This window comes from Euprymna scolopes, chromosome 28, assembly GCF_053919585.1.
Source record: "Euprymna scolopes isolate OS-2025 chromosome 28, ASM5391958v1, whole genome shotgun sequence".
NCBI lineage: Eukaryota > Metazoa > Mollusca > Cephalopoda > Sepiida > Sepiolidae > Euprymna > Euprymna scolopes.
In genome coordinates this window covers 11,290,847-11,309,837 of record NC_136509.1, presented here as the reverse complement: position 1 = coordinate 11,309,837, position 18,991 = coordinate 11,290,847, and the positions used below count along the sequence as shown (strand labels likewise).

The 18,991-nt window shown below is 34.8% G+C and overlaps 1 protein-coding gene across 4 annotated transcripts in view; it reads left to right on the top strand.

Moving 5' to 3' along the window:
- The window catches only part of LOC145249455 (uncharacterized), a 146,593-nt gene that overhangs the window by 118,595 nt on the left and 9,007 nt on the right, over positions 1 to 18,991 (top strand). The window contains exons 10-12 of one of the 4 annotated variants that reach the window (XR_013863532.1): positions 4,052 to 4,174; positions 5,850 to 6,150; positions 7,873 to 8,096. Coding sequence is in view for 1 of the 4 variants with exons in the window: in XM_080111021.1 (XP_079967147.1) it covers positions 4,052 to 4,174 (123 nt within the window). In the remaining 3 variants the exon portion in view is untranslated. The remainder of the gene's footprint in view (positions 1 to 4,051; positions 4,175 to 5,849; positions 6,151 to 7,872; positions 8,097 to 18,991) is intronic. The other 3 variants (XR_013863533.1, XR_013863531.1, XM_080111021.1) reach the window with 3 other exon arrangements.

The following is an 18,991-nucleotide window of genomic DNA, read 5'->3' as shown; positions in this document are numbered from 1 at the left end:
CCAAGCAGAAGATGCAACTCCTGATGAAGTCTAAAATAGAACTTTCTTTTCTCGATCCCACATTACGTGTAAATACTTATTGTGGCCGCAGCCAATTACACTTCATACAGAGAAGTATTCTTAGCGCTTCTTCTATGATGACCAATACAAACTGGAACATTTTTTTAGATGAGGATTTTGATTTGGATTATCATTCTCATCTTTTTTAGCTTCATAACGTTTTGAATGATGTAACAGTCAACCGTTCGGCATCTTTTAAAAAAATTCTTTGATTCTTGTCCAGAATTCTACCTTTATTAAAAACGAAAATAAGGAAAAATCTGATGTATTTACACATGACTAAACAAAATATCATATTCCAAAAACCATGTAAATTGATAAAATAGTTTTATTTTTAAATAAAAAAATCAGATTTTATGAGTAACAGGAGTAATGGTCTTCTCTGCCATTTTGAAAACGATCTAAAGCTGACAAAAACAAAGGTAGATAACTCAACATAATTCAAACTTGCAAAATTTGTTTTAATGCGTTCAAATTCCCATTAATTACTTTAAATGGTTTTCTTTATAAAAATAAAACTAATTGATCAACTTCTGATTTTTGGAATATGATATTTAATCTCTAACCACTTTAACATGCCTGGTTATCTCCCACTTTGCCATAAAGAGTCAGGCAGACACATGCATGGACTTGGAGTCTATATTCGAAACACCCTCCCCTTCAGAATCAAAACTGGAATCAGACGACCAGGCCTTCATGTGCTTTAGACTTAATCTGCAACATAGCGTTAACTACTTATATTTTCTCTACCGCTCTCCCTCGACCCAGAACTGTACTCTAATCAAAGTCTCTGACAGCATAGATACAGCACTCTCCCTTGATATTAGCATGTAAGTACATATATTTGGGGACTTTAATGTTCACCACAGTAATTGGTTTGGTTTCTCTACTTACAGACGCAGCTGGTAGCATAACACATAGCTTCTCTATATCTCATTCTCTATCACAGACAGTTATGTTTCCGACCCACCTCACTTTTAGATCTATTTCTGACCACGGTTCCTGATGATTGTATAACAAATGGTCATAGCCCACTTAGGAATGCTAATCACGCTGTGATAATGGTAGAAATCACCCTAAACTCTCAACCCAAAGCTGAAGAGCCATTGCTCAAAACGACAAGGTACTATAAGAAAGCTGACTGGGAAGCCATCAGGGATCTCATCAGAGATGCCCCATGGGGAAATATCTTTTCTCTTCCTGCAAAACAGTGAGCAAATGAGATCACTGAATGGTTCAAAGTCGCAATTGAAGCACATAATCCCACACGGAAGTTCTGTAGCAAACCCCACTCTCCTCAATGGTTTCTACTTACGCAGCTGCCATTGCTCAAAGGCAGCATGCATACTGCAGATTTAACAGACAAAAGTTTATAGATGCTAGACGTAATTGCAAGAAAGAAATAGCGACAGCTAAGAGAGAATATACTGAAACCACCAGAAAACGCATTGAAGCGCAGAAATTAAGAACTTCTGATTTCTGGAAAATCTACAACAGTGTAGTAAATAATGGGCAATCAACAATTGCCCCACTATCCAACAATCATGAGATTGTTTGCATGGCAACCAAAAAAGCTAATATGCTTGCTAGTGGGTTTGCCTCAAACTCTACATTGGACCTAATAAACCACTCCTTCCCTGATTTTCCTTTGTGGACAGAAACCACATTAGATGATCTGAAAATCACTCCTTCTCAAGTGCAAGATATCATAAAAAACCTAGACATCTCAAAAGCATGTGGACCTGATCTCATCCCAGCTGTACTATTAAAATAATGGCCTGCTCAGGTTGCTCCAGTTCTCTCCAAACTTTTCAACAAATACCTTGCTTTCCTGACTGCTGGAAAACTGCTTCTGTGGTACCAGGTTATAAGAATTCTGACAAAAGAACTGACCCATTAAATTATTGCCCCATTAGCCTCCTCCCTATTTTCGCCAAAATATTTAAGTCCATAATTTATCAAGCTCTAGTCCACCACCTTACAGCTGCTAAACTTTTCTCCGACCAACAATATGGATTTAGACAAGCTTGTTCCACTGCAGATATCCTAACTGTAATCTCTAAATGTATATATCATGCACTGGATAAATCGGAGGAAGGTAGGGCAATAGCTTTAAATGTATCTAAGGCTTTTGACAGGGTTTGGCACAATGGTCTTCTCATGAAAATCAGATCCTATGGTATTACTGGATGAATACTTAACATAGTTAAATCCTTAAGTAAGTTGTAAGTTATCCAAGTTGTCCTCGAAGGATGTACGCCAAAAACTTATGATATAAATGAAGGTGTACCTCAGGTTGATCCTTGGACCGTTATTATTCTTGATATTCATAAATGACTTCCCTGATAAAATTGTCTCTGAAATGGGTATATTTGCAGATGACACCATACTCTATAGCAGGCATGAGGGGAAAAACGAATGAACACATATCTAAAGCAATATTGGAAACCCTAAAGAAAGACCTCTAGTCTGTGGTGGAATGAGGACAAAAATGGATGGTAACATTCAATGCTGCCAAGACTAAGCTTCTTTCCTTTGATAATTACGAGAAACCTTCTCAACCACCAACAGCTATGGCTAATGATAAATTACATGAAAGTACCTCGTTCAAACTCCTCAGCTTAATGTTCACTGGGGAACATGACTTGGAATAGATACATTGAGAGCATTGGGTGGGCTCTCTCTACCATGCTAGAAAGTTACTTATACCTGAAAGTATCCTGTACTTCTATAAGGACACCATTCGCCAATGTTTGGAGTATTGTCACATTTGGGCTGGTGTGCTGGATGGGGTTCAAAAGAGTTGCTAACCTAATAGGTTTCGAACTGTCAGCTAGGCTTCAGCCTCTCTCCCACCGCTGAAATGTTGCATCCCTCTGCCTATCCTACAAGTATTTTCATGGCATATGCTCAGAGGAACTATAAGTGCTTGTACCCCCTAGGTGTAAATACCCGCGACAAATGGCAAAATCCTACTCCTACACTGTAGAAACCCCCAGATGCCAGAAAGCCTTCTACTCTAACAGTTTCTTCCCCAGAACTGCTAGACTTTGGATTTCTCTTCCAGGTTCCTGCTTCCCCAACTGTACTGACATGCATGTTAAAGCGGGTCAGTACAATCAGGGAAGTGGGAAACAGGGAGGAAATTCCAAAATCTAGCAGTCTGAGTGAAAAAACTATTTGAGTGGAAAGCTTTCTAGCATCTAGGGACCTCAACAGTAAAGGGGTGGGATTTTGCTGCTTGTCAGATTAGTCAGGAGTATGTATGCGAGTTCATCAGAGCACATTCCATTAAAGTACTTGTAAAACAGGCACAGGAATGCAACATTGTGATGATGGGATAAGAATTGGAGCCTGGCTGATAGTTGATTAGATTTGACTTTTTGACTTTTATTTTTTATTTTTTTTTTTTGGACCCTGTCTAAGAGTGAGAAACTAGTGGTAGATGCTCTAGTCAAGATGTGGCAATAATACTTCATGCTTAGGCATATTGTAACTGTAAATATATAGGGGTCTCTTTGGCATGAGTAATTTTCTAGCATGATGGAGGGAGTCTACCTTCTTTGCAGCAGCCTTGGCAATATCCTCAATATTCAATTTATACATTTTAATTAATGTTGCCTATGGATGTTAAGCAGAGGAGTTTAAAAGATGGAGTCTCAGGTTGTGTTAGTTATCATGGCGATCATTGGTTGCAAAGATTTTTTGTTGTTAAAGGAAAGAAGCTTAGTCTTAATAGCATTAAATATTACCATCCACATGCGGCCCCTGAAGATCGTTTTCTAGGGTTTCTGCTATTGCCTTAGATATGTGTACATATAGTAACCTTTTATTTATTTATTTTTTTTGTTTAGCGGATGTTGGTGGTGCTAAAATTATGGTTTGTTACGTTTGGATTTTAATTTATGATTTCTCGCCTAGAAATTCCTTTTCTCTTCTTTTTCAATAAACTGATTATCATTTTGATTATTCTTTTTTTCTTGACTCCCAGGTTAATCGTTGGGCTCAGTCGAAACAACTTCCTGGTCAGTTCACAGGGAGCACAGGAGCCAAAGTGATGTCCCAGGAGGAACTCAATGGACCAGATAAACGATTCCAGGCTTGGGCCAAAAAGGTAACTGTCACTTTCAATCGCTCGTGTCATTCACTGTTTTTTTTTTTTTTTTCTCTCGTTTTTTTCTTTTTATATTATGAACTCGAATCCCCAACCTTCATTTGTTTTCCTGAAAAAAAAAAAAAGAAAGAAATACAACCAAATCAATCCTCTCCATGTCCCACACCCTTCTCTTTTTCTTTTTTTCTTTTTTCTGTATTTGTTTTGCTCCATCTCTTTGTCTTGGAAATTGGAGAAATGCCTCAAAAGAAATGATGTTTATTTTAGAAAAATCTTTGACAGCACAGCATGAGGAGTGGGGTGGGTTGTAGGAAGGGGGTGGTTTAATAAGAAGCGATTGTTTCGGCAAAAACGAATGCATTACCAAATCAAAATTTATTTTGGGGAAAAATATTGAGAAATTTGGGTTGATCAACCTCCCTCTCCAACCCAGTCATAAATCCAAAAAAATGTTCAATCATTTCTTTTGGGAATCTTTTCTCTTTTTTTTTTTTTTTTTTTTTTTTTTTTTTTTTGTTGTTGTTGTCTTGTGTCTTTTATTACAACAAAATCTGTTTAATTTAATTTCTTTTTTGGCTGCTAAATTTTTTTCTGAAATCGTGTGCATGTGTATGAAGTGTATTTGAGAAAGGTATCGAGAGAAATCTTATTAAACAAAAGCATAAACAAGCAATGACAAGAAAACCTTTTCTTTAAAATGTGATTTTTATTTTTATATTGGCCTTTACCAGACTTTATCAAAAAAACTTTTTTTTTGTTCTTTTTTGGTTAAAAATAAAAAACACGTCACCCAGTGTTGCCTTATAAAATATGCTAAAATATATTTTAATTCATCCAGATTTCATATTTGTTAGAGCTAATTCTCTATTGATTATTATATTGTATCCAATACCATATATATGCATGTAGTATGTATATATATATATATATATATTATGGATCGTCTCGTGTGTGTATATTACATGTATGCAACAGTTGTGAACAGACAACACATACCTGTGCATTTATTCTCTCAATTCCGGCTGGCATTTTCAGAGATCATGTCTCCACATCTTGGCTGCCTCAGGAGACGCTGTTCCCTGCATCATAAGGAGAGACCCCCCCCCCCACTGAGTCATCCGTTTTTTTTTTTTTTCCGGGCGTTTAGCTAACGACTCATTCATTTTAGTTACATAAACTAAAAGTCTTTCATAACTTTGTTTAACTTTATTTTCCAAGTTAACATTTCTTGGTATTATTATACGAGCTGTCACTCACATTTTTCCAATCCAATTGTTTATTTTTCTAAGCATAGTAATTGATCCAGCAACATGCCGTCTCTCGGACTACGTTATGATCACAGCCAAAGAGTCACAACATTACACATAGCCAAGAGAGAGAGATAAGTGAGTTGTTTCAGTTAATCGTAAATTATGCTTCAACAGTACAATTAGAACATAATTATTTTGGAAATATAACTCAATCTCAGAACTAAATTATGTTAGTGTGCATTTCATGTCATTAAAGTATATAGGAAAAAGTGGTAGAGAAACAAAAGTTGATCAATAACTTACATTTAGTCTAATAAGTGTGTGTGTGTGTGTGTGTGTGCATTTGAGGTGCAGCTGTGCGTGTTTTCTTGCGTGTGAGCCTCGATTTGAGATGGAGCACGACAAATACATGAACCATGTCTTAGTTACTTTTTCAGGTCTTCTCTGTTGATGTTGTGCCACTCGCTGCTCGTTGAGTTGTCTCCCCTCTTGATCGGCCGCAGCCCGAGTCATAGCAGCAGCCGTGGTGTCAGCAGCATCATCCAGCAAAGCCGTCGCCGACGAACTCGTCACCTCACCACCGGGGCCCCCCCAGATCATTCGTAGTGGGAATCATCATCGATTGTATTCGCTGACCTACCCCCCCTTGCCAGCGGCCGAAGAGATACCTGTAGCAGTCCCAAAACGACTACAGCCATCGTCACAGTATCATCGATCGGATTTAAGGTGGGACTGACATTGTGTTATCAAGGAAACTGGCATATCTTACCCTTGAGCCCACTCCTCCCCTCTCTCTCCCCTCCTCCCATCTACTCCACTCTCACCCCTTCCCTCTGTGTCCTCCCACCCCCCTCTCTCCCTTTATCCCCTTCCCCCCTCTCTCCCTTTATCCCCTCCCCCTCTCCCTTTATCCCCTTCCCCCTTTCTCCCCTTCCCCTCTCACCCTCTCTTTTCCCGTCTTCTTCTCTCTTCCCTTCTCCCCTGCTCTCCCTCCCCTCCCCCTTTTCTTTTTCCTATCCCCTTCTCCCCTCTCTTTCTTCCTCTCTCTCTCTCTTTACTCTTGTGGGATGCATCTGTTTTGAAAACAAAAAAAATGTGGTTTCACTGTTGTCTTTGTTGTCTTTTACTTATATGGATGCACAGAAGGAACACAATCTACTTTTCATTAGAGATTTTTAAGATTTAATGCCCTTCTTTACTGCTTCTCCCTGAGAAGTTCTGTTGCTTTTGATGACCTGGTTTTTCAAATCAGCAAATTTGACAATTTGATACCCCCCAAAACTATCACAACTAATGTTATTTCTGAGTTTTTCTTTCTCCATTAAACTTTTAATGTTTTTTTTTTTTTTTTTTTTGCCATTAAACTTTTCATTCTTTTAATTTTTTATATCCACAATAAAACTTCACATAAAAATAAATGTGAAATTGATTTAGGATAAATATTTATTTCTGAGGGTGCCATTGTAAAAACCCACCAACAGCAATGTCTGACAGATGGTTGGAGGGAACAAATCTCTGTCTCATTTGAGGGTTTTGGATAAGGTGTAGGAACATACCTATAATTTGATTGGCCCCGATTTATCTTCTCTACAACCTCTCACAGATACGATGTTGCTAGTTTCAGTCTTTTTTTTATAAATACTATTAAAACATGGATACTCCAGAAGTGTCTTTTGTTCCGCCTCATTTTACTCCTTAGTCTAGTCACTGTGTTGATACCTTATATAGCTTCCCATTACAAGAATTTTGCGCTTCTGGAACTTTCTTCCTGCTGACTGTTTTCCTCCTACCTATATTCTTTGTCTTTTAAAGACTAAGAGTAATAGGCATCTCCTGCTTTTTCAGTGATCATTTTTTGTTATTAACTCCTTACATCAAGTGGCTTCACACTTTGCTTGGAGCGATTTCTATAAAAAAAAAAGAAGTCAGGAGCATCTGAGAAGAATTCTCAACCTGATTGATTGATTTAAACTTGTAGTTTGTAATTTTCTTGAAGAACAAACCCATTTTTTGTTAAAATGTTTGTAACCAGATGACATAAATTTTCTCTGAATACCAGATATTTCATATCAGATTGACAGCCATTTCCAGATTTTGCAATTCTGGAAATTATATGCGAAAACAGTAAAACTGATTTTCTATCTTCAACTCGCAAGCACATATTGCCTAAAAACATTTCAGAGGTCATGACATGGCATTATGTGCCAGAATGACATTTCCTTTGGGTCTTTTTTTTTTTTTTTTAATTGATAAGAAAACTTCACAAAACTTGCCCTTTTTATATAACTTCTATTTTTTTTTTTATTTTATATTTTTGAGAATATTACTTTTTGTTTTTCCATCCTCCAATGGCCCATTTTCTATCTCCATTCTCCCAAGACATGCCAGTTTTCTTTGTAACACAAACAGTCCCACTTTTTTGGCTATAAACCCTTTTCTTTTTTTCAGGTTGCTTTCATTGCCAAATGCGTCTCTTCCTTCCTGTCTGATGGCCAGATTTCTTCTTCTTACAAGACGTCAGCTGCTGGGCCATCCATTCAGAGAAACCCTTTCCTCCCATTCTCTATCCCCTTCAGCACTTTGAAACTTTTCAAAATAATAGAAATACTTAAGAACAGTAAAAGTGAAGGAACTGATTTGCTTCCGGTAGCAGACACACTGGAAGTTAGGAAGTATGTTAGCTGACTATAACCATACATTCTAACGTTTTAGAAATCCTCTCCCTATAGCTACAACTTTTGATTCATAGTGTTGCAGGAATCATCCAACATTTTCTAATCCATAAAATTCATATTCAGCAGGGTAGGGGCATGGGAGCTAATCGTTGGTGTTTGTGGAAGTGGGGGAAAAATCCCACAAATATAATGCATTTTAAATAAAAGCATAATTACGTACTTGCTTGGCATGTCGAAATTAGTAAAACTTTAAAAAAAAATTATGAAAAATGATTGAACAAAATGTCTGCTAGAACTATTTTTACACAAAAAAATTCTTTATTCGCTATTTTTAACATTTGAATTGGCTTATTTTAACTGAAAAAACAGTTTGTCATACGAAATAGAAATCTAACACCTACAATAAAACCATAATTCCATAATTTTTTTACTTGTAATTATTTTCTTACTCAGTCATTTTTTATAATTTTTGGAATTTTCACTAATTTTGACATAACAAGTACGTATGTGATAGTGTTTTAACATAAAATGCATTTAAAAAAAAAATTTTTTTTTTTCCTTTTGAATCGGCATCATCATCCAATCTTAAGACTAGAACTAAATTGATCTCTGCCTTCGTCACTTGCTCTTAAAAAGGGACAATTTAATGAAAGGAATAATTGAACATCACTCTTGCACTATTATCTATTCATAAACTTGCAATTGTTAAATTGGAAATAAATTGAGTAACACTTTTTATCATGTACAAATATAAAACTATCATAGTCGGAGTACGCTCAACAACATCCGGACATGTTCTTGGCGCTATTGTGTTACCATAAAAGTGACTGCATCTTCTAAACCCTGTATGCCGTATCATATCTACTTTGATTTGCTCAGTCTTCCTTGCTTCACTTGGGTCTATTTCTCCATCTACCTAGCTTTGACGGCTAAATATATTTAGTTTTGACTGGAAATCTTATTAGTTTGTTTGTAGTTTTGTGGCCATGTTATAACTTTGATTTACAAAACCTTTCTTTGGTGTCGCTGGTTTGAACGTCTCAAGTAAGACTGTTTACTACTTTTTTGTGATATTGAAGATGACTGGAACAGAAGATGGTTAAATTCTTCAGTTGAATAGGAATGGCATGTATAAAAATACATCTTTTTGCCTTATGAAATATACTGCTTCTTGTTCAAAATTCCTATCGCATTAAAAAATAAAAAAACTGTATAATGTATGTACCATGATCAGATGCAAACATATTCCCAAAAACACGTAAATTGATCAGTTTTATTTTTAAATAAGAAAATCAAATTTTATAAGTAACAGAATAATGGTTGTCTTATTAGCTAATTTGAAAACAGTCTAAAACAGAACGAAGGGAGATAACTCAACATAATTCAAACTTGTGAGATTTTTGTTGTAATGCCTACAAATTCCCATTAATTGCTTAAAAATGATTTTCTTTATAAAAGAAATATGGTTTCCGCTCTGCAAGATCTACCGCAGATGTGCTGACAGTTATATCTCACAGGATTAGTGAATCTCTTGACAAAAGCTTCCTTTCTAGGGCAATTGCTCTTGACATATCAAAGGCCTTCGACAAGGTATGGCATAAGGGTCTACTTCCGAAGATTTCCAGCTACGGTATAACTGGAAATGTTTTCTCAATCATTAAATCATTTCTCTCCGATAGGCTCATAAGAGTAGTGGTCGATGGACAAAAATCAGAGGCCTGCAGTATTAATGCTGGAGTCCCTCAGGGGTCAATCCTGGGCCCAACTCTCTTCCTGATCTACATCAATGACCTCCCTAAACACATATTTAAATCATTCGTTGACATCTATGGTGATGACACGACCATCTACGGCAACACATCAAAGGCTGTAAATGACAAAGTTCTCTCTGATTCTCTCTCCTCTGATCTTGAGCGCATGGTTCAGTGGAGGAAGACGTGGCTGGTTACCTTTAATGCATCTAAAACCAAACTCCTATCCTTACATCATCAACGCTCTTATCCCCATCTGGCATCAATTGGGATGGATGGCTCTCGTCTGGGAGAGGCCCCGTGTTTTGACAAGCTTTACTCCTGATCTGAAATGGAACACGTACATAAAGTCTGTTGCCAAGGTCGCTGGAAAGATGATGGGATCCTTCTACCGCTCCAGAAGATATCTCACTACTGATGCAATTCTCTATCTATATAAAAGCCAAGTACGTCCAAGGATGGAATACTGCTGCCATATCTGGGCAGGAGCTGCTAAAAACAGCCTATCCTGCCTTGACAGAGTACAAAATAGACTTTGTGGCTTAGTAGGGGATGCCCTTTTCTCTACCCGGCAACCTCTCTCCCACAGAAGAGACGTTGCGAGCCTATCCTTGTTTTATCGTTATTTCCATGGCAGATGCTCGTCTGAACTCCAATCTCTGCCCCCCCCCCTCGCCAATCTTTCACGAAAAACACCCGTCTAGCTGAATCCACTGTGAAAAATTTCCCCCACTCTTTATCTGTGCCTAAATCAAAACGTGGATTCCATGAACAAAGCTCCTTTCTTAGAACTGCACGCCTGTGGAACTCTCTTCCGTCTGCCTGCTTCCCACCTGACTACAGCTTGGATGTCTTCAAGTCTAACGGTAACAAATTCCTAATGAACTGCCCCCTTAAGTAAACACTTCATCAAATCTCCACACTAACGTAATGTACTTGCAATAACCCTTATCCCTGAGTGGCTTCTGGGCCTTGATAAGTGGTGACCACTATGTAAAAAAAAAAAAAAAAGTAAAACTTCTTGATCAATATATGTGATTTTTGGAGCATGATATTTTTGTTTTGCTGTGGGTACATACACCATACATTTTTCTTTATTTTTGTTTTTAATACAAGAACCAATATAACATATTTCTTACGATTCCATTATTTTCATTTTCATTTATCTGCTCGTTGTATCAGCCGGATAGGAATGAATCACCTTTATGCCGCCTCTTGCAGAATTGTTTTTTTGCTTACTAAAAAGAGGAAAGCAAAACTCAACCCTTGGTCACTTTGAGTACCTGCATATACCAAGGATTTAACCTTCAAGACCCTTCTGTCAGTTATCAGTTTCTACCCCTTACTTCCAGTACTCAATTACCAAGGGTGGTCGCCAGTAGTCATGCTCACATGATCTTTTAGACTATCTGGCAATATTTGGTGTATATAGAAAATTTCGCTATTATAGTGCAGTGTCGCTAATGTTTTTATTGTTGAAGATAAAGATTTTTTGTGCATCTGAATCTAGTGGTTTTGTCCCTTGATGTGCACCTGTGGTTGGGTTGTAGAAGTATTTCTGCTGTTTGAGTGCATTGAAACTTGAGGTGGAGATATATGGTGGTTCAAAGGTCAGTCAGGAAACAGATTGTTTTTTTTTTTGTATAAACATTTGTTTAAATTGTGATTTTTGATCCATATGGGAGTCTTCAAAACCACTGAACTTTTGACATATGGCAGGGTCTCCATCTTCAATAAGAAGATTACGTCTGCTTAATAACAGCGTGCCACGTAAAAAAAAAAATAAAATAAGTTGTCCGTATTTTCCTGATTAAGACTCTTATATGGATTGAAAATTAGAATTTAAATAACGCCAAGGGTGTGAGTTCCATAAAGAATTTAAATGTTTATCCAAAAAAAAAAGTTTACATTTTGTTTGATCTCTGAACTACTTTTATATTTTTTCAAATGCCAATGCTTTCAAACAGTGGAAATAGTTTTAAAAAATTTTAATTTTTACTTTGAGTTGGCAGTAAAACATTTTTCCACCCTTGCATGGCTGCATTGTTAATGAGAGATTCGTTTAGCTCTTTGGAACCAAATTTGGAATAATTATGGATGTTTATAAGGGAAAATGATGTTGCCATCTATGTAAGATATCAGTGGGTTTCAAAAACTAAAAAAGAATAACAGAATAACTTTCTATGTTGTCATATTCAATATGGTAGATTATTGAGTTGACTATATTTAGGGATTGTTGGATTTACCTCTGGAGGGAATTCTAAAACAAACTGGAGCAGCATGAAAGGCTAAATAAATAAACTATGTAAAATACCATTTTTTTTTTTTTTTGTTGAAACCTTCAAAAATCCTTGAAATAATCCATTCTTTTTGTTTATTAAATTCAGAGATTTTTTTTTTGATTTTTTTTTTTTTTTTTTTTAAGAATTGGTTTTAGTTAATTTTTATTTTCTTGTTTTTATTTTCAGTAATGAATGTATTTTAATTTTTTGCCAAAAATGGTTAAAAAAATATATTTTTTGCATTCCATTGTTTTCTGATAATTTGAATTTTTGTGAGCAAAAGTTTCTTAGAAAATTTTGCTCATGTTATTTTCAACTTGTTTGGTTTGAGAAAAATGTTTTAAAAAGTGCCAAAGACTAAGTTCCATCATTATAAAGTTGAATTGTGGTCAGAGACTTAACAAATAAAATCTTTTTAAAGATTTTTTACAAATTGACTTTTTATTCATACAAAAAGATGCAAATTTGTGTTGGGGGGGGGGGTTGAGGTGTGTTGAGGGACTGAAAATCTGCAAAGTCTATACTTTTTTTGATCAGCATTGCCCTGGCTGTATAATATCTATAATTTAGAAAAAAAATACTTATTCTTGAGGATCAACTGATTTTGTTAGCAGAGGGTCTGTCGGGTTAATTGTTACAGTTTCAATGTAATTAGTAGTAATTTGCTCCCCCCCCTCCCAAATACAGTATCGTTCTTTGGAATCTTTTAGTAATTATATTATTTCTCTTTAAACTATAATGAGAGGGAAAGAAACTTGGTAAGATTAGATTTAGAAGTGCTCTGGAGGTCTCTTTAATATAAAATTGTTTTGAAGTAATGTTGGAACCAATTTCATTCAATCATAAAGATATTCCTTTAATTTGTATAAGAAGAGAAAAATGAACAGAATCTGAGAATTCTTGACATGATTGATTTAAATTTGTAGTTTGTAATTTACTTCAAGAAGAAAAATAAACAAACGATTCTTTGTTAGTGAATAAACATCGATAAGTTGTTCATGATCTGATGAAATAAGTTTTCTCTGAATACCAGATATTTCATAAGTACTGAAGATAAGTTTTATCATTATAAAGTTAAATTTTGGTTGGAGATTTAAAGAATAAATTGATTAAAATCTTTTTATTTTTTAAAAACTTTTCACAAATTGACTTTTTATCCACTATGCCACGGATCCTTGTTGAGATTATACTGAAATTGATCAGAATTGCATCTACGTGATTCCAGTTTTGCATTGCCTGCAATGAGTTGCATCTTTTCACTTAATTCATCTGACAGATCTTTGACATACAGGAGAAATAAAATCAGACCAGGGAAAAGATTTTTTATGTACTTTATTGCACGCATTCACCTGTTTGGAATGACAACCATTCACTTGTATGTATCTTGTTAGATAAAAAAAAATTGTGTAGAAATGTGTAAGGATTGTATTTACCCAGCTATATCGAGAGCTTGCGTACAGAGAACCTCCTTTTAACTAATTTTCCCCACTCTTTATCTGTGCCTAAACTTAAACATAGATTCCATGAACAAAGTTTCTTTCTTAGAATTGCACACTTGTGAAACTCTTCCGTTTCCCTGCTTTTTAGCTGACTACCATATGGTCATCTTCAATTCCAATGTAAACAAATTCTTGATGAGTTGTCCCTTTAAGTAATCCAATTTACCAAATTTCCACTACTAATGATTGCTATGATATTGTCCCATTGACTACACTCAGTAACCCTGATCCTCGAGTGACCTCTGGGCCTTGATAAGTGGTGACTCCTTTTGAAAAAAACAAAAACAAATTAAATGATTGTCACAGTTGAAAAGTTTTAAAAATTGTGTCAAAGATAAAACTTTGAGAAGCCTGCATAAGGAAGAGAAACTGAAATAATATTGTCAATAAAAAAAAAAACAATTTCGGAACTCCTTCTCACCAATGCCACTATTCGTACCAACTCTTAACTTAAACTGTAATTCACAACACCAACTCTAAACGTCTATGCTCTCTATTGGTTGTCAAAAAACTCAACTCTCTGTCCTCTCCAATTCGTCTTTCTTATAGTCGCTATTCCCCTCATATGCAAATTAATGACGCATGTATATAAAGGATCCATCGACAAACTTAAGGTTTTCTGTTCTTCTTTTTCCTTCATCTATCCTGTCACCTGATTGGCGAAACAGGTGCTACCGCTTTTGTGAGTAGTATCTTCTATTACAAGAATATGATCAAGGATAAAAGACATTGTAATATTTCCTTGCAAAGATATGAATCACATTGAAAGATTGACAGCGGACAAAATGTACAAAACATATTAACGATTTATAAAGTCTGTTTTTTGAGCTTTGCCAAGTTTTTTCAGTAATCAAAGATGTGCCTTATCTTTAAAATTCACAATTTCACTTTCCATGGTGTGCACTCACGAATGTGTGAGGGGCATATATATATATATATTAAAAAAATCAAAACAATAAGAATAAAAAATGGTATTATCATAATGTGTATTTTCATATTTGTTACAATTGTTTTGTGATCATTCGGACGATTTCAAACATTGTTATTCAAAAATATTCCAAAATAGTCGCTCTTCAGACGGCGAAACGCACTATTCATACATATATGAACATACTTCCAATCTCTATTTAAGAGAACAAGCTGTTGGACCTACCTCCACCTCACTCTGTTTTTTTTTTTGTTTTATTTTCCATTAGTCATGCAATTTATAAACTGCTCCATTTTTGTATTTCTAATTTTTAAATTATATTTCAGTTAATTACCTATTTTAATATTACATTAAACCTCTTTTTTTTTTTTTTTAAGTAATTATTTTTCTTCTCCAAATTATGTTTCATTTTCTAAATACTAAACTACACCCTCAAATTCTTGTTTATATTTATGTCCCAATGATATCCTCTTCAGTCTGTTAGTTTCGTACCAGTTTTGTTTACATCTATGATCTCATAATTGGCTTTGCTTGATATTTTATTTCTTCAGAAGGAATTCTAATTAAAAGGCTAATTTGAAAAATTAAAATTTATCTTCATCCTCTACTTATGTCATTGATTTTGCGAAAATATTATTTGCGTGCTCGATTATAAAAACTGATAATTATGACACTTAATAATTGAGTCAATTAATTTTTATTGGTATATGAATATTACCGAATTTTAATATTTTAATATATAAAAATTTTGGTTAAAAAATATTAAGGTATATATATATATATATATATATATATATATATAATTTCACTTGTTGCAGTTGTCAGTTGCCCTGGGGTTATTTATGTTCCTTGCTAATGGAGACAAAGATGGTTTAATTGCAGGTTTGAATCCCACGACCAGCAGCAATCGTAACTTCTTGCACTAACGATTCTGGACGGCTGAAACATTAATTATAATTATATCCACTCCTTTAATAAGTAAGATTCTTAATAGTTCAGCACTGTCCTGTGAAAGGTCAATCAGTTGGCCTATATGCACGATCATGACCTCCCAGTCGTTTGATCACTGTAGATTAACATTTAATAAAGCCTTTATAAATGTTCATTGCAGGGTTCGAATCCCACAACCAGCAGCAATCATAACGTCCTGCACTAATGATTCTGGAAGGATGAAGCACTAGTAGGCATTAAAAAAAATTATTTATATACATATGGTGCAGTGGCGAAGAAACAATCCATTTTATTATCGATGGAAAAATCTTGTATGGATAAAAGCAGTCGTTTATGGTCTCCATTTTTTAAATGAGCATGACCATTGCTGATATGCTATTGGCAATTAATAATTATAAGTATTCATGATGGTTGTGCAATGGCTTTAAATTAATGACACAATAGTGATGGCAGTCACTATACCAAGAAGGCGAAAGATCCGCAAAATTCAAGAGGTTCATAATTTAAAAAATATCTGACAAAGCCCGAAAAAGTGGATGTGCCTCGTTCAAATTCAGTTTATTGCACATTAACACTTTCATGAAAACTCACACCTGATCTTGTCTTGGTGAGGAGGTAAATGAAATATCTTTTAAATATATTTTATGGAAAAATACAAGAATTTAATTGAAGGTTAATGATCTATTTTAATTCTACTTACAAATGTCTGTCTACTGCCCAACCTAAAAATACAAGAATTGAAAATTAATGATATACTTTAATTGTACTTACAAACATTACAAAAGTCTGCTGTGAAACCTACCACAAATACTGTTACTACCATTCAATCTTACCAATACAGGTCTTATTGCACTCTATGCACTTTTTATAAAATAATAATTATATAGTCATTTATTGATAACTGTTTCGTTGTAACACAGTTCCTCAGTATGGTAAATGTTTCAAGTTAAGATTTGAAACCTGTAATCAGCAATTATACCCCTACGTCACCTTGCATACCATGAAAGAGACATTATCTTGGCTTTTGTACAGAATTCACCTTATATTTAAAAAGCAAAAATAAAAAATATAATGTATGTACTTATGATGCAAAGAAAATATTGTACATCAAAAATCGCATAAATTGATCAAGTAGATTTATTTTTATAAATAAAATTTTTAAGCAATTAATGGGACTTCAGGGGAAAATGGTGGGATCCTTCTACCGCTCCAGAAGATATCTCACTACTAATGCAATTCTCTATCTGTATAAAAGCCAAGTACATCCAAGGATGGAGTACTGCTGCCACATCTGGGCAGGAGCTGCTAAAAACAGCCTATCGTGCCTTGACAGAGTACAAAATAGACTTCGTGGTTTAGTGGGTGATGCCCTTTTCTCTTCTCTGCAACCTCTCTCCCACAGAAGAGACATTGCGAGCCTGTCTTTGTTTTATCGTTATTTCCATGGCAGGTGCTCGTCTGAGCTCCAATCCCTCGTCCCCCCTCGCCAATCTTTCACGAGAAACACCCGTCTGGCTGAAACTACTGTCAATAATTTCCCCCACTCTTTATCTGTGCCTAAATCCAAACATAGATTCCATGAGCAAAGCTTCTTTCTTAGAACTGCACGCCAGTGGAACTCTCTGCTGCTTGCCTGTTTCCCACCTGACTACAACTTGGACGTCTTCAAGTCCAACATAAACAAACTCCTGACAAACCGCCCCTTTAAGTAAGACACTCTATCAAAAACCCCAATACTAATGATTACTACAATACTATCTCATTGATTACTGTACACGCAATAACCCTTATCCCTGAGTGGCCTTTGGGCCTTGATTAGTGGTGACCCCATGTAAAAAAAAAAAAAAAATTTCAAATTATCCCCCCTCTTTATTTTTATTTTTTAAGACTATTTTTAAGATGGCATTACGAGACAGTGGCTCCTCAGTTAGCCATAAGATTTGATTTTTTAAATTTTTTTTATTTCAGAATAAAACTAGTTGATTAATTTATGTGATTTTTGGAATATATTTTCTTTCTGCCATGGGTACATACAGCATACAGATTTTTTTTTTCCATGATGAATTCTAAACAAGCACTATTATGTTTTTATATTTGTTTCCATTACCGGTTACTGAAAGAACTCAATTCTTATTATAAAAAGTACTGCTAAGTGGAAAATTATAAAAAGTGCTGCTAAGAGGAAAATTGTTACTTCGCCCTTTTAGAGAGCTTAACCTGTGGTTAAGATATAATTATCTACAATCAGCTGTTTTGTTGTATAACAGCTTCTCAGTGTGACCAGACATGGTAGGTATTTAAAATGTGCCTGTATGCACCCGTGTGCTCATTTGAAGACTGTTCGTTTGATATAATTGTGCAGGAAAAAATTCTTTTGAAGCAGTCCGAGAAATGTTTACTTTTGCTTCTCGTGAATGTAGGATTAAAAAAAAAAAAATTGTAGTATTTCGGCATATTTCTTCAGACATTTCATTGTTGCATTACCTCCCCTGTTTTCTAGTCAGTGATAGATGATTTGGTGTCCCCGACAAAACATCTTCCAGCAGATATTATGTTTATAATATTATTATTTAACATTTTATATAAAAATAATTAGTACATTGTGAACAATTTTTACTTTTATTTAAAATATGTGTAATATTAATTTCTTGTAATCTTTAACTTTCTTTTTCCTGTGAAACATTAAAAGTAAATTTAAATAATTTTTTTTTTTTTTTTTTTTTTTTTTACAGAAAAGTATCATTCTTACGCCATATTACTTCCACTTACGGGTTTGTATTACTATACGTACACACAGATTCGAAAAAGTTGTCCCCCCCCCCCATATATAACAAATAAATGTTATCAAAGGCAAGATAGTTACGTTTCTACCTAACTGGATATTTTTTTAGTGTTTTTATTTTATATAACATGCTTATTCACTTCGAAAAACATAGTGTTTACCGATGGAAAATTTAAAATGGTGTCAGACTCTTTGATGAACACAGGGAAATTTGGGAAAAAGAGTTAAAAATAAAAAAAAACTGTACAAAACACTGTTAAAAACCCAACGAATATATTTCGGCCTATGTCACAGTAACATATATTGAGCGAGTTTCTACCAGTATTTTGTCTAGTTTTTTATTTTTAACTCCTTTTCTCGAACCTACCGTTTTCATCAGAGTCGGGTGGCATTTTTAATTTTCCAATACATCAGTAAACACTGTACGTTTTTCAAGCTGAATAAACATGTTACATTAAATAAAATCACATAAAAATTATCCAGTTAGGTAGAAAAGTAACTTACCTTGCCTTTGATAACAATTATTTGTTATATATTTGTTTTTTGACAACTTTTTCGAATCTGTGTATAGTAATGCAAACCCCACTTACTTGAGTTGTTTAGTTTCAGAAGAATTTCCGATTCTATACAAGTCCTGAAGATGACAAGTTCTCAGTAGACAGCTGTTCTGTACAGGTCTTGGATTTTATAATTTTGCAG